The sequence below is a fragment of the Sus scrofa genome, chromosome 15 (genome assembly GCF_054392235.1).
Source record: "Sus scrofa isolate SSC_HxYL_T2T_F1_AM1 chromosome 15, Sscrofa_HxYL_maternal_Yorkshire_Landrace_v2.0, whole genome shotgun sequence".
In the NCBI taxonomy this organism is placed as follows: domain Eukaryota; kingdom Metazoa; phylum Chordata; class Mammalia; order Artiodactyla; family Suidae; genus Sus; species Sus scrofa.
Window position 1 is genome coordinate 87,040,291 of NC_139397.1, and position 13,761 is coordinate 87,054,051.

The 13,761-nt window shown below is 36.0% G+C and overlaps 1 protein-coding gene across 5 annotated transcripts in view; it reads right to left on the minus strand.

Moving 5' to 3' along the window:
* SCN9A (sodium voltage-gated channel alpha subunit 9) overlaps window positions 1–13,761 on the minus strand; it is a 166,633-nt gene that overhangs the window by 36,717 nt on the left and 116,155 nt on the right. For 4 of the 5 annotated variants that reach the window (XM_021076177.2, XM_021076176.2, XM_084999336.1 and 1 more), the window contains exons 18-19: window positions 10,897–11,017; window positions 521–675 (exon numbers count right to left, since the gene is read on the minus strand). In XM_021076177.2, coding sequence (XP_020931836.1) covers window positions 521–675; window positions 10,897–11,017 — 276 coding nt within the window. Of the gene's footprint in view, window positions 1–520; window positions 676–10,896; window positions 11,018–13,761 lie in introns of those variants that run through there. The other variant, XR_014829474.1, reaches the window with a different exon arrangement.

Sequence of the window (13,761 nt, forward strand, 5' to 3'; positions counted from 1 at the left end):
TCACTAGTGCCTCTTGTTTCCCTAATGTTCCCTATGCTCCTTGAGGAAAGTACCTGGATCTTATCCATCTCTGCATTTAGGACAGCAAGAATAATGCCTGGCATGTAGTAAATATTTACTGAGCTAACTAAACTTTTGTCCTTGGTACCAATCATAGGATTAATTTTTAAGTAAAACAGATTGTCATGATATTTTTATCCTCCAACTCATTTATTAAAAATACTGACTTAGGAGCTCCCGTTGTGGCTCAGTAGTTAACCAACGTGACTGGTATCCATGAGGATGTGGGTTCAATTCCTGGCTTTGCTCAGAGGGTTAAGGATCCAGTGTTGCAGTGAGCTGTTGTGTAGGTCACAGAGGTGGTTCAGACCTGGCGTTGCTGTGGTTGTGGTGTAGGCTGGCAGCTATAGCTCCAATTTGACCCCTAGCCTAGGCACCTCCATTTGCCGCAGGTGTGGCCCTAAAAAAAAAAAAAATTCCTGACTTAATCTATTTAAGCCTTAGGTGTTAGATGACTTACCAGAGCACCACTGCTGAGCAGGATCATGAGAACAATGAAGCTTTCAAACCAACTGTGCTCAACGATCCTGTAGCAGGTTTTCCTGATATTCCACCAGATTTTTCCTCTCCCTGATTCTATGTTCACTTGGCAGCATGGGAACCTCCGTACACAACCTGGCAAAAAAGACATGCATGTCAAATTTGAATTTATTTTTCAGAATAAATAAAATACTTAAAATACATTATTTAATGTAAAGTGCTCCCTACAATAGTTCCTCAACCAATCAATTTCTAGCACTCATACCTAAAGCTTCAGACGGTTTCAACTTGGATGTTTCCTCCTCTTATCTCCTAACTCTCATGGTGTTCTCTTAATACCTGTCAGTAATTTCTAACATGGGACATATTCATGTTTTCCGTACTGCCCTAGTTTCTTACTTAAACCACTTATTGTTTTTTTTTTATTATTACAATCCTAATGTAATCCTAATCCAGATACAAAATGAGTACTAAATAATTATTGATGAATGAATGAATTAAAGTCTTAAAACAAAGATGCATTTCAGGGCCTTCTTGATGTGAATTTAGTCTACAATCTGGTGTTGCTTCAACTTCTCTATAAAAAAACCCTTGGAGAAATAGCATTCTAAGTAATACTTTAAAAATTAGTGGAAGGTCCTATAATTCATTTAAAAAGGAAGAAATCTTGATTAGAAGATGCAGATGATATTGTCTCAAGTACTATAAGTAAAAAACAAATCTGACTTGGGATCCTAGATGTAAAACACACTGCTTAAAAAAACCCTGAGGAGTATTTTATTTAAAATTTTTTAGGTTTATTCATTAATATCCCCATCAAATATTTATTGAGTAGGCTTTTTACTCAGCTGTGTACATAGTTTCTTCTTCTCAAGAAACCTATTTGTGGTTTTTGGTTAGGCAGCTAGATATAGAAATAAATGACTATAACTGAATAAGGCAACTAAAATGTTGCAGATATGCTGGAGTTATTTTGGTAGCATGAAAGAAGGTCACCTAACCTGACTTATTTGTTGAGAAAGTGAGGTCAGAGGAGGTTTTCTGGAAGAGGTGGGGCCTGAATTGAACCAAAGTATTAGCCAAAAAAGTTTGGGTGGAATTCCAGGCCAAGAGACAGCAAAATGTGTTGTATACAGGAATCACAAGCAGTTCAGAATTGTGAGGAAAGCAAAGTGTGCACAAGGGGCACGGATGAGACATGAGGTAGAGAAACTGGTCAGACTACAGAAGGAATTTTCGCCTACCCTAAAGAGTTTAGTCCATATCCTACATCCTAATGAGGAGCAAGTGGACAGTTGTAAGGAGAAAATGATATATAGGAAGACTGTAATTTAAGTAGATGTCTCCAACAGCTGTGGAGGATAAATTGGAAGAGAAGAAAAAAGAGGGTGGGGGGAAAAGAAAGACCCAGAGCTAGAAAGCCATTTAGGGTTCTGGTTCAGTATCCCCAGCAAGAAGTATAGATCAGGTCAACTTAGGAACTTCAGCAACAACAGAATCAAGACATATCTGGCAGATAAAATCAGTGCGTTTGGTGACTGATTGGATATGGGATGTAAGTGGAAGGGAGAAGCCCATACAACTGGGTAGATGTTAGCAGTAAAATGAAGACTACGTGAACAGGCGCTGGTTGGGGGTTAGTGAGTTTCAGATGCCAATGAAAACTCTAAATACAGATATCCTGTAGATATTTGGAGTGTGACTCTGAAGCTCAGGGAAAAAGTCTGGGCTGGAAAAGAATGTATAGAAATTATGAGTATATATGTCCCTGTCAGCTGAAATCAAGACAGTTGTTGAAATCACACACAAAACAAGAATGTAGGGTGAGGAGAGAAAAGGATTAAGTCTGGAATATTCTGGAATGGCAGCATTAAGAGACAGCACTTAGTGGTATCCTGGAGCCACCTCCTACTGGCTCATGACAATTTATTGTTGTCAGGAAATTTTGCTAGCCTATTGTTAAATGCAGCTGTTATCAAAAATTAAATTGTATACATTTAGAAATAGAACTGACTTTTAAAAAGGTGATAAAGGGAGTTCCCATCGTGGTGCAGTGGAAATGAATCTGATTAGGAACCATGAGGTTGGCGGGTTTGATCCCTGGCCTCGCTCAGTGGGTTAAGGATCTGGCATTGCCATGAGCTGTGGTGTAGGTCGCAGATGCGGCTCGGATCTGGCATTGCTGTGGCTCTGCTTAGGCTGGCGGCAACAGCTCCGGTTAGACCCCTAGCCTGGAAACCTCCAAATGCTGTGGGTGTGGCACTAAAATGACAAAAAGACTAAAAAATAAAATAAATAAAATAAATTTAGTGATAAATACTAAAAACAGATAAATCGATTTTTTTGTGTAAAGAAAGTAATGGAGAAAATGTTAATAAAATAGTAAAAGTATGCCATGTTGTAGCCATTATATTGTGAATAGCACAAAAAATTGGGGAATTGAGGAAAGACATTCATTATTCAAGTTCTGTTATTTGATTCAACTGAGATTTGTTCACACCAGCGATGAATGAGTCAGATTGCCACACAGAGCCTCTTCGTTTCACTCTTACCTTACTGACATAAGTGAAAATGCCAACCAACCATTCAGGTTAAAACTAGATTTGTTCATCCATTGCGATCCTTGCTGTTTATAAGTACAAAATTCATCAAAAGCATCCTGTGAGAACCAACTGGCTACATAGTGTTCAATGAAGAATGTTGATAATATTATTTGTAAAATGTGTACCACATATCCTTTATATCAGTAAAATTTATAGTAAGTGGATGCATGTATGAATAATTTCTTTATCCCCCCCACCAAAAAACCAACTCTGTGTGTGTGTGTGTGTGTGTGTGTGTGTCTTTTTAGGAGGACCACACCTGTGGCACATGGAGGTTCCAACAGGCTAGGAGTTGAATTGGAGCTACAGCTGACAGCCTATGCCACAGCCACAGCAATGCCAGATCCAAGCAGTGTCTGCAACCTACACCACAGCTCATGGCAATGCTGGATCCTTAACCCACTGAGCAAGGCCAGGGATTGAACCTGCATCCTCATCTCATGGATCCTAGTCAGATTTGTTTCTGCTGAGCCACAATGGGAACTCCGAAACCAACTTTTTATTGATGTACAGTTTATTTACCACGTTGTGTTAGTTTCAGGTGTAGAGCATAGTGATTCAATTTCAGATTCTTTTCCATGATAGGTTATAAGAAGACACTGAATATAGTTCCCTGTGCCATAGAGTAGGTACTTATTATTTATCTATCTTATATATGTAGTGTCTATACTTTCTTTTTCTTGGAGAATTGCTTGTTCAACATTTACTGATCCACCACCAGGATAGGTAGGAGAAGAGAAGACCCTAAGGAGGTAACAGAGCAGAGGTTGGGGAAACATCAGAAACTGCAGGAAAAGTAAAGGAGGAAAGAATTTCTTGAAGAACTGGTGAAGAGAGCTATGACCAAGACAGGATCAGAAAGATAATGACTGAACATTTTTAAAAATTAAAGTTGATTAAAAAATAGATAATAGAAATTACTTTAAAGAAAAGGAAGAACTTAAAAAGAGAAGCTACAGTTAATTCTAAAAATTTTAGATGAAACACCTCATTTGGAGGAGGGTAGAAGATGGGAGGGGAAATCAATAGCACTCTTTAGGCACTTATTTCACAAGTTTTCAAGTTAGTCACTTTAAAATCTTTCTTTTCTGCAAAATAATATATTTCATTAAAATATTGAGTCTATCAAGTAATAACTTCATATAATCATAAACAGTATGTCTTGAAACAACAAAGCTAGAATCCTCTTGATGGATTACATTTTTTTGGACAATGATTTTTTTATGGCTTCTTTTATGATTCTGAGGTAAAATTAGTTTATTGATTCTTAATACAAAGTATCTCCTAGCACTTTAATTTCCAGCTTCATAGAAATGTAGCAAGCTATGTTTTTCCTCCAAGTCTCTGACATTTTTCCTATCATGTATATTTGATGTGCTCCTGTTCCTTCTCTTCAGAAGTATCTAAATTCCCAGAAGGCTAAACTGTGCCTGTCATGCCCTTTCTTTCTGTTCACAGTACGGACTGCAGTCCTCTCCACACCTTCATGTGCTGGTTGACCTAAAAGACACAGTTCCTCCACAAAGAGTTCTAAAACCACCTAAACATCATTCATGATCTGAAGGGTCATACCTTTGTGAATTCTAGATTTACACAAAAATTGGATGAAAAGGAAAATAAAACCCAACAAGGTGAATGGAAAGTATACACATGGCTTCATTTATGCAACATCAATTAATTACAATTTACATGATCTCAGCCCTGAATTTATCTTCATTGGATCTAAAATCATTACATATGAAATGCATTTAGTAAAGAAAGAATATTTTATAAAATTATATGAAAAAATAGTAAAAGGGTAAGGTCAAAAATTGACTCCCAGAGAATTTCTTTCAGGCAAAAGAAAACACCAGAGAGAGTGGAAAAATTTTAAATGGAATTTTTTTTTTTAACATTAACTTAATGCTTGAGGTTTTAGAATATACCTCAAACTTAAAGATCTTGTACAGAAGAGAATCCATCTGCCTCAAGCATAATTACCAGAGGAGAAAGTTCTCTCTGGTTAAGAAAATTTTACAATTTGGGTTTTATTTTTTCAGTCTTTTTTTTTTTTTTCTTGCTTTTTAGGGCTGCACCCATGGCATATGGAGGGTTCCTAGGCTAGGGGTCAAATAGGAGCTGCAGTTGCTGGCCTATGACGCCACAGCCGCAGCAATTCCAGATCCAAGTCTACAACCTACATCACAGCTCAGTGCAATACCAGATTCTTAACCCACTGAGCAAGGCCAGGGATCAGACCCACAACCTGGATTCTAGGTGGATTCATTACCACTGAGCCATGATGGGAACTCCTATTTTTGTTAGTCTTAACATTAAAGAAAAATATTATTTTTATGATTGAGGCAAGAAAAGGCACTATATATTCTAATTTAATTAGAAAAGTAGATAAACTTTTTTCTTTTTCTTTTCATTTTTTTTTTTTTGCTTTTTAGGGCTGCACTTGTGGCATATGGAAGTTTCCAGGTAAGGGGTCAAACTGGAGCTACAGCTGCCGGCCTATGCCACAGCAACATGGGATCCAAGCTGTGTCTGTGACCTATACACCACAGCTCAGGGCAATGTCATATCCTTAACTCACTGAGCGAGGCCAGGGATTGAAACCGCATCCTCACAGATACTAGTCAGATTCATTTCCACTGAGCCAGGACGGGAACTCCTGAAAAGTAGATAAACTTTTAATCTGAGATGAAGGTTCATATATATTACCCTCAGGATTTATCCCACCTCAGTTTTTCTCTTATTTTGAAGCAGGAGTACAGGATGCCTGTCTGACTTTTATGCAAAGGCATATTCCAAGTGTTTTCCTAGCTGGTTAGCAACATTATCATACCTTCTTTTTTAAAAGGGCTATTAATTAAATGTAAACATAACAGAGAACCTCTCAAACACTTTAATGGGTCCCCATGGGTAAATGCTGTTTCTTTTGGGTGTTTTCGTTAATTTGCTCCGGTGATCCATTACATAAAATCTCTACTGGGTTTCATCATGTTAAATGAATGCTTTCAAATAAAAAAGAAACCACAGAAGTCTTCCAAGATAGTTTACTGATCAATAAAACTATAAAAACATTATCAGTAATAATTAGTGTAAAAATTGATTAGGAAAGTCTTTTTAAAAAATATTTCTTAAAAATTTTAAAGCCTTTAAAACAAGTATTTTGTCTGTATTTTCTTTCCAAAAAGACAAAAATAGGCACAAAGGGGGAGGTTATTGTGTTGTTAACATTAGAATTAGTTATTAGTTATTTTATAGGAAGCTGAACTCAGAACATTTGGGGGGAAATTGAGATATCTCCTCCTACAAAATTAATAGAAAATAAATTATTTTAAGACAAAGAGTGTATCTTTCTCATGTCCTAATTCTCATTTTGTGATTTACTAATTGCATAAGTCAAAAGGAGTATAATATAAAGCCAAGCAGAATCAGTCATGTCATGTTCATAATTACACGAATTACTAAGACACCTGGAATTAAGGATACAGAAGCACAGTGCCAATTCTGGGGAAGGAACCTGGTCTTGAATTATAAAGCTAATGAAACAGAACGAAGGAAAGACACGGCCTCAGAGGGAGGTGGGAAAGGTGAGGAGGAACAAAATGCAAATTAGTATACTGATAAGAAGTTAAAAAGAATCAATGATGTGAGACAATGAAAAACACAATCATTTCAGCATTTGTCTTCAGTGAAGCACAACTCTTTTGACTTAGCTCTCACACTCTGGTCTTTCTGCTCCCTTTCTGGTAACAAAAACCTCTGGAAAGCCAAATGCTGCTCTAAATTGGCATTGGTCCTAGCTCAAAACTTGTCAAACAATCACAGCTTGGTAAGGGTCATTTCCACGATAAGTAAACAAGTTTCTGATTTCCCAGCCTGATAAGCTGACTCATTTTCAAGTCTTCATGTGGAAACTATATATTTCCAGTTTCTGAGGCCCCAGACTTGGAGTCATCTTTGACTCTTCTAAGAGAGGAAAGTTTTAATACCCGACATCCATCACCCATCCCTTTTTAATACTCGACATCCATCACCAGTCCTTTTAGCTCTAACTTCAAAATGTACTCAGAATCTCATACTCTAACCAAACTCCCATCATCTCTCACCTGCTTACTACAGGAACATACAGGAAGTTTCCCAGCTTCTGCCTTTGCTATATCCACTCACCTCCTTTTTTTTTTTTTTTTAATGGCCACACCTGCAGCATATGAAAGTTCCTGGGCCAGGGATTGAATCTGAGCAGCTGCATCAATGCCAGATCCTTTAACCCACTGCACTGGGCCAGGGAGGGAACCCATGCCCCCGCAACCATTTGGGCTGCTGCAGTCAAATTCTTATCCTACTGTTCCACAGCAGGAACTCCCCACCCATCTACTCTTAAGATGGCATGTTGTAAGACTTCTAAATGAGAGTCTTACAATGTTGCTCAATGCTCTTATGATCTGACCTCTACTATGTCTCTGACCTCAACTTTTACCTCTCTTCTCACCTCTCATTCTGTTCTTCTCACATTGGCCCCTTCATTTTGTTTTCAAATGTGCATATCCCCACTTCAGGGCCTAGGCCTTCATTTCTCTGCTTCAAATGCTCTTCCTTTATATATTTGCATGGCTCACATCAATCTTTTTCAGGTCTCTGATCAAACATCACCTTTTTAGAAAGGCCTTCTTTGACTGCTCTATTTATATGACAGTAGGCTTCTACACCTATTACCATTTTTTAATTTTTTTTTTTTAATTTGTAGAACCATACCCATGGTATATGGAGGTTCCCAGGCTAGGGGTGGAATTGAAGCTGTAGCTGCTAGCCTATACCATAGCCACAGCAATGTGGGATCCGAGCCATGTCTGTGACCGTACAGCTCACAGCAATGCTGTATCCTTAACCCACTGAGTGAGACCAGGGATCGAACCTGTGTCCTCACGGATGCTAGTCAGATTCATTTTTGCTGAGCCATGATGCAGACTTCTGTTTATCTAAATTTTTATTGAGGAGAACACACATAGGGTTAAGGACACACATTTTAAGTATATAGATTGATATTCTCATGCAACAACCATGTAGGTCATGATATAACATTTCCTAGCACCCCGAAATCACTCTCATGGCCTTTCCCAATCTATACTCCCTAAAGGTAACTACTAGTCTGACTTGCGTCTTTACAGATTTTTTTTTGTATCTTTGTAGATTTTTTTTGTAGATTTTTGATTTTGCCTATTCTCCTATTTTGTCCTTTTTCCCCCAGCTTTATTTTGAGGTATATTGACAATTAAAAATTGCATGTATTTAAAGTGCACAACTTAATAATTTGATAAAAGTTTACATTGTGAAATGATCACCACAGTCAAGCTAATTAAACTGCCATTATCCACATGGTCACCAATTTCTTCTTTTGGGGGTTGAGAACACTTAAGTTCTACCTTTGTAGAAAATTTCAAGTATACAATACAGTATTGTTAACTACTGTTACACTACTATACAGTAGATCTCCTGAATCTAATCTGGACACAAATGAAACTTTGGCCCTCCATAAGTTCTCAGTGGTCAAGGTCACAAAACATTGAAAATACCTTTCTGTAATATCTCTTATATACTAGACTCGAATTAGAAGTATTGAATAACTTCAAAGTCATTATACAATTATTTTCATTAGTGTTTTGCAGGATTAAAAAAGCCTTTGTAAAATTTAATCTCAGTAAGATAGTACCTACAGTCTGAAACAGCTTAGCATTAATACTCTCTGTAGAGGGTTTAAGTTTTTCTAAAGCCCTTTTCTGATTTAAAGCCATACTTGTTTTATAAGTCCAATTTCTTTCTAGTTACCCTAGAATTTTACGTCAAGGTCATTCAAAAAATGTGCAGAAGAAATCTTGGTAGTAGCTGTACAAATTCAAATTTACATGGAGCTAGTCAATTTAATTTTATCATGATGTTGAAATGCTTCTATGCCTTAAACATGAACTCTTCTAAAGGAAACTCCATGGTTTGCTTATGGCACTAATTTGAGCAAACATAGATTTCTATTACCTGGGTGTCTTTCTTGTTTGCCTCTCACAAAAAAAAAAAAAAAAAAAAATGTGGTTTGGCTTGTATTTAAAGAAAATTCTTGCATCCACTGTAGTTTGCAGATATCTTTGCCATTCATTTTGTTTATTGCATGAGTGTTATATGAGACTGGTTGAGAAAAATCTTGGAAAAGGAAAGCAAGTCAATGATTTCTATAAAAAACAGTGATGTTCAGAGTTTAAGCCCTTGAGTAGATCTTGAGTCATTAGCATCGAAGCTATTTTAGCTTCTAGATAAAATAATTAACAAAATACTTTTAAAACAACAAGAAGACTAGAAGGAGATGAAAAACAGTATTGCGCTAATTAATTTATTGTTATCTCATCGAATCTCCTCAACAGCCCTATGATATGGGGTTATTGTTAAACCTATTTTAAAGGTGCGGTGTCTTAGGCATAAGATTTAAAAACGTGCTCAAGGTCTCATACAGTGTTAGCAGTGGGCCAATTAGAACTCATACTTATCTCGCCCCAAAGTTTGTGCTCTAAATTACTATACTACATTGCAATCCTAGCCTACTTTGTGTTTTACCTAGATAACAAATACTTGGTTAGAAAACTCTGCATACTTTCCTAGGTCAAATTCACAGTTATTGCTTTGAATAAATCCTTGAAAAATTCCAGGAGTAGTAAGAAGTTCAGGAAGGCAGAAAATGAAAAGGAGTAAAAAGAAGTATTATTAGAAAATAATGACAGAAGCCAAATGTAAAGTGTTTTATATGCCAAGTTAAGGTGTCAGATTTTATCCTACCAATGATTCTCAAATTTTAGTGAACATCAGAATCTCCTGAAGGACTCGGGCCCTATCTCCAGAGTTTCTGATCAACTTAACAGTTTTTGTGATCAACTTGTGGCTAGAAAGGGAGAACTTAGGACTGACCTAAAGTCTAGCTTGAGAGACAGATAGATCATGATGTAACTAAATAAGATAATGACTGCAGGAAGTTGTGGGAAAACCCCATTAAAGTTTGCTTTGAATTTATTAAATCCGCGATGTTTAAAGACAACAGGTGGAGACAAGGAGCTGAAGGAAGATCTGGAACCTGAGCAAAGTTGGATACAGATAAAGATCTAAGGGTAACAACACAGAAATGGATGCTTAAGCCGTAGACATGGATGAAACCACTTAGGGCTAGTGAATAAGAAAAGTAGAGAACCGGGCATCAGAATGTGAGGAAACATTATTTAAGATTTGTGCATAAAAATAGTCACTACAAGAAGTCGGGGAAGAAACTCAAAACCCTCAGTGACATAAAAGAAGAACAAAAATATAGAGTGTGGCCTCTGAAGCCAAGGGAAGGAGGAATTTAGAGAGGCTGGTTCACAGTATCAAGTTGTTTTCCTGAGTTAGAGTAGCTTCAATTTTGATGAAAAGGAAAACAGTACCATCTATCCCATTAATTTGTCTACTGGTTCTATGGAGCTGGAAACATGAGTTAAGGAACAAAATGATAATATGAACATCCTTTGATAAGTAGAGTGCTTTACAGTAAAACACACTGTCGTAAATTACTGTTAGCATATTCTAAGTGTGGAAACAAGCTCCAGCAATTTGCCCTTAGTCACAGAGCCACAACTGAACCAGCATGGAATGGGGTTTTCTGCTTTCTCAACAACCCCTGGAAAGTATTAGGTTTTAAGATTAAAGCCAAAACACTAATAAATGGACGCTGAGATCTTGATTTTTCTCTTACCATCTGTAAAACAGGCCTCTGGCTCATCTGAATTTACAGGCTCAGCTTCTGCTTCTTCTCCTTCTCCTGGCAAAGGGTTATCAATGGTGCTGCACTCGGAAGAACTCGATCGGTTCAGCCTCTAAAAAGAAATTCACCACCCCACAGGAGAGTTCATTTAGGGTTCATTCAAGTCTTGCATTAAATTGTATTTGATAATCAGAGTCATGCAAAGTGTTATGAAAAAAGATTAACAGTCTGATGGCCAGGAAAAAAAAACATAAACACACATTGAGGTCACCTTACAATGCATATATGTTTGATCTTTCTATCTACACATCCTGTGAAAAATATATTCTATAATTTTTAGTAGGCTAAAAGTATATTTAGTAGGCTAATAATTCTATTAGGATAGAATAGAATTAGCTTTAAGGTAATATTTTTATGTCAATGATAACATTTGCAGCATTGGCCACATTTTAATTTTGTTTAACATAAATTTGTATATATACTAATTATTATTTTAGAACAACCAAGACCCTAATAGCAATAATATGCAAGTGCCAAACTGCCAACACCTGCTAACAGAGAGGTCAGATCTGATAATTGGCAGAAAAAGCTTGCTCATACTTAAAATTTAAAAAAGAATAAAATCAGTGTGAAATGAAATCCAAATATACTATTTCTATTATCTCTTGGATAATTATAAGAATTAATTATAATTTAAGAATATGCATCAGGATGATGTAGATAGAAGGCCTTTCATCAAAACCAAAAAAGTCAAATACCGTATTGGAATCAAAATGTCAAAGACCACAGCAATTATCTCATCCAAAACCATCTATTTTAGTGATGAAATTTCAGGAGATAGTAGAAAAGATCATAAAGCATTATTTATAATTTCAAGAGATAGTGGCGAGAAAAGTGAGCACCACATGCAAACTCTGAAACAGATCCCATGAAATTGAACATGGCAGACCAACAAATGACAGCAATGAATTCATTGTCATTATGATCATAAAACTGATCATAATACAAACAAGTTTCTCCCTCCCAGAACTTTATGATTAAACATGATGTTTACACATACATATACATAGAAAGTTTTAGAAAAAATACATACAGCAATTGTAGCAAAACTCTGCCAAATTTTCCTAATACTGTTTTATAAGGGGTAGAGCAGCAAGCATATCAATGAGAGTTCAATTTTCATTTTCATTTGCTAAATGACATGTGAGTATTGGAAACTACTAGTTACTACAGCACATACTTCTCTAATTAAGATTACAGCTTTACTTGATTTTTTAAAGAATAGTTCAAACAAATCCAAGTGCTAAAAATGAGGAAATACTCATTTCATTTAAATTAATTCCTCAATCTACTGATTTGCATTAAGACCATAGGTCCAACCTAAGATATTAATTTTTAGAGAATAACTTGGAGGGTAAAAGTGTCATTTATGGATACCACATTAAATTCTCAGTGCTATTATTATCACACAATCAGTAAAACGGCATTGATAAAGTATTGTCCATAAGAAATGATGTGAGAAAAGTTATTTTTATAACTGAAGTAAGGAATTATGAATACTCTATTAAATTAATTCTTCTAATCTACTTTGGCACAGAAGTATTATTCTCACAAGGTCGAAGAGTTTTAAAATATTATAAGTTATTAACAGTATCAATATGAAATTTCATTTAAGAATTAGGCTATTTAAACTGATTGCTTCATTTGAAATTAAAGTAAAGCAAATATAAATTAATTCCAAGACTGAATATTCTGTAAGGCTTAAGGTTTGAAGATGATATATGCTACACCAGGAAAAAAATGGAGAAACTTACTTATAATTACTAATCTATCCTATTGTGCCAATTACCACAGAAACCAATTTTAAGTACCATATCAAAAAGACTACAATTATTTGATATCCTCAATTCTTGACCTTTCAGCTGCAAATGAACTGTCACCAGGGACCTGAAAGACAAGGCACTAAGATTCTGTGGTGATGAGACCAAATCCTTCCATCCTTAAAAAAGGTTATGGGTTGGGACTCTGAGGCAAAGTAGTGGGTGGAATAACTGAAAGAAAGCAAAGCTCCTTTCTGTTATTAGCCAAAAAAACTGACAATGAGGAAATAGATATAATGGTTTTTCTCTCAACTGGTAACAACTTTTAAATACAATGATTCAAATTTGCAAAATTCTGACATAGGCTAAGTTAATGAAAACATCTTCAACCTCAACATTTGGTTTTCTCATTCTTTAAAAAAGCATTAACAGGAGTTCCTGCATGGTTCAGCAGAAGTGAATCTGACTAGCATCCCTGATTCTCTTTTGTTTAGGTAATTACTATATCACATGTAGGTAGGTAGGTAGGTAGGTAGATAGATAGATAGAGATAGGTAGATAGATATTTCTATTTTCTTCAATGTGTATCCACAAAACACTAAAGTAGTTTTGAAATCCTCAATCTTGATTACAAACTTTTCACTATTGAAAATATCAAATTAAAAGCTTAATTATTCCTCATGGACCTCTTTTTGATTGCCTGGAAGGTGCATTTTCTTTAACACTGCATGTGAGTAGAGACTCTTTAAAATACAGGTGTCATATGAGAAAGTGTCCTAGGGTGGTCACTTAAAAATTCGTTACTATCATTTCTTGAACTAGGTGTTCACATTGTAAGCCTATTTCATGCTAGCATGGATGGTGGTTAATGTTACTCAGTCATTTCTTATTTTAAGAGATATGAAATAGGATTGTCTAATAACATGATAATCTGGCATCAAAATAAAAAAAACAATTAACATATAGCAGCACTATAGAAAACACAGAATTCAATGAAAGTCTTATTCAAAGAGGGTGGTTGGTGTTCAAAACATCC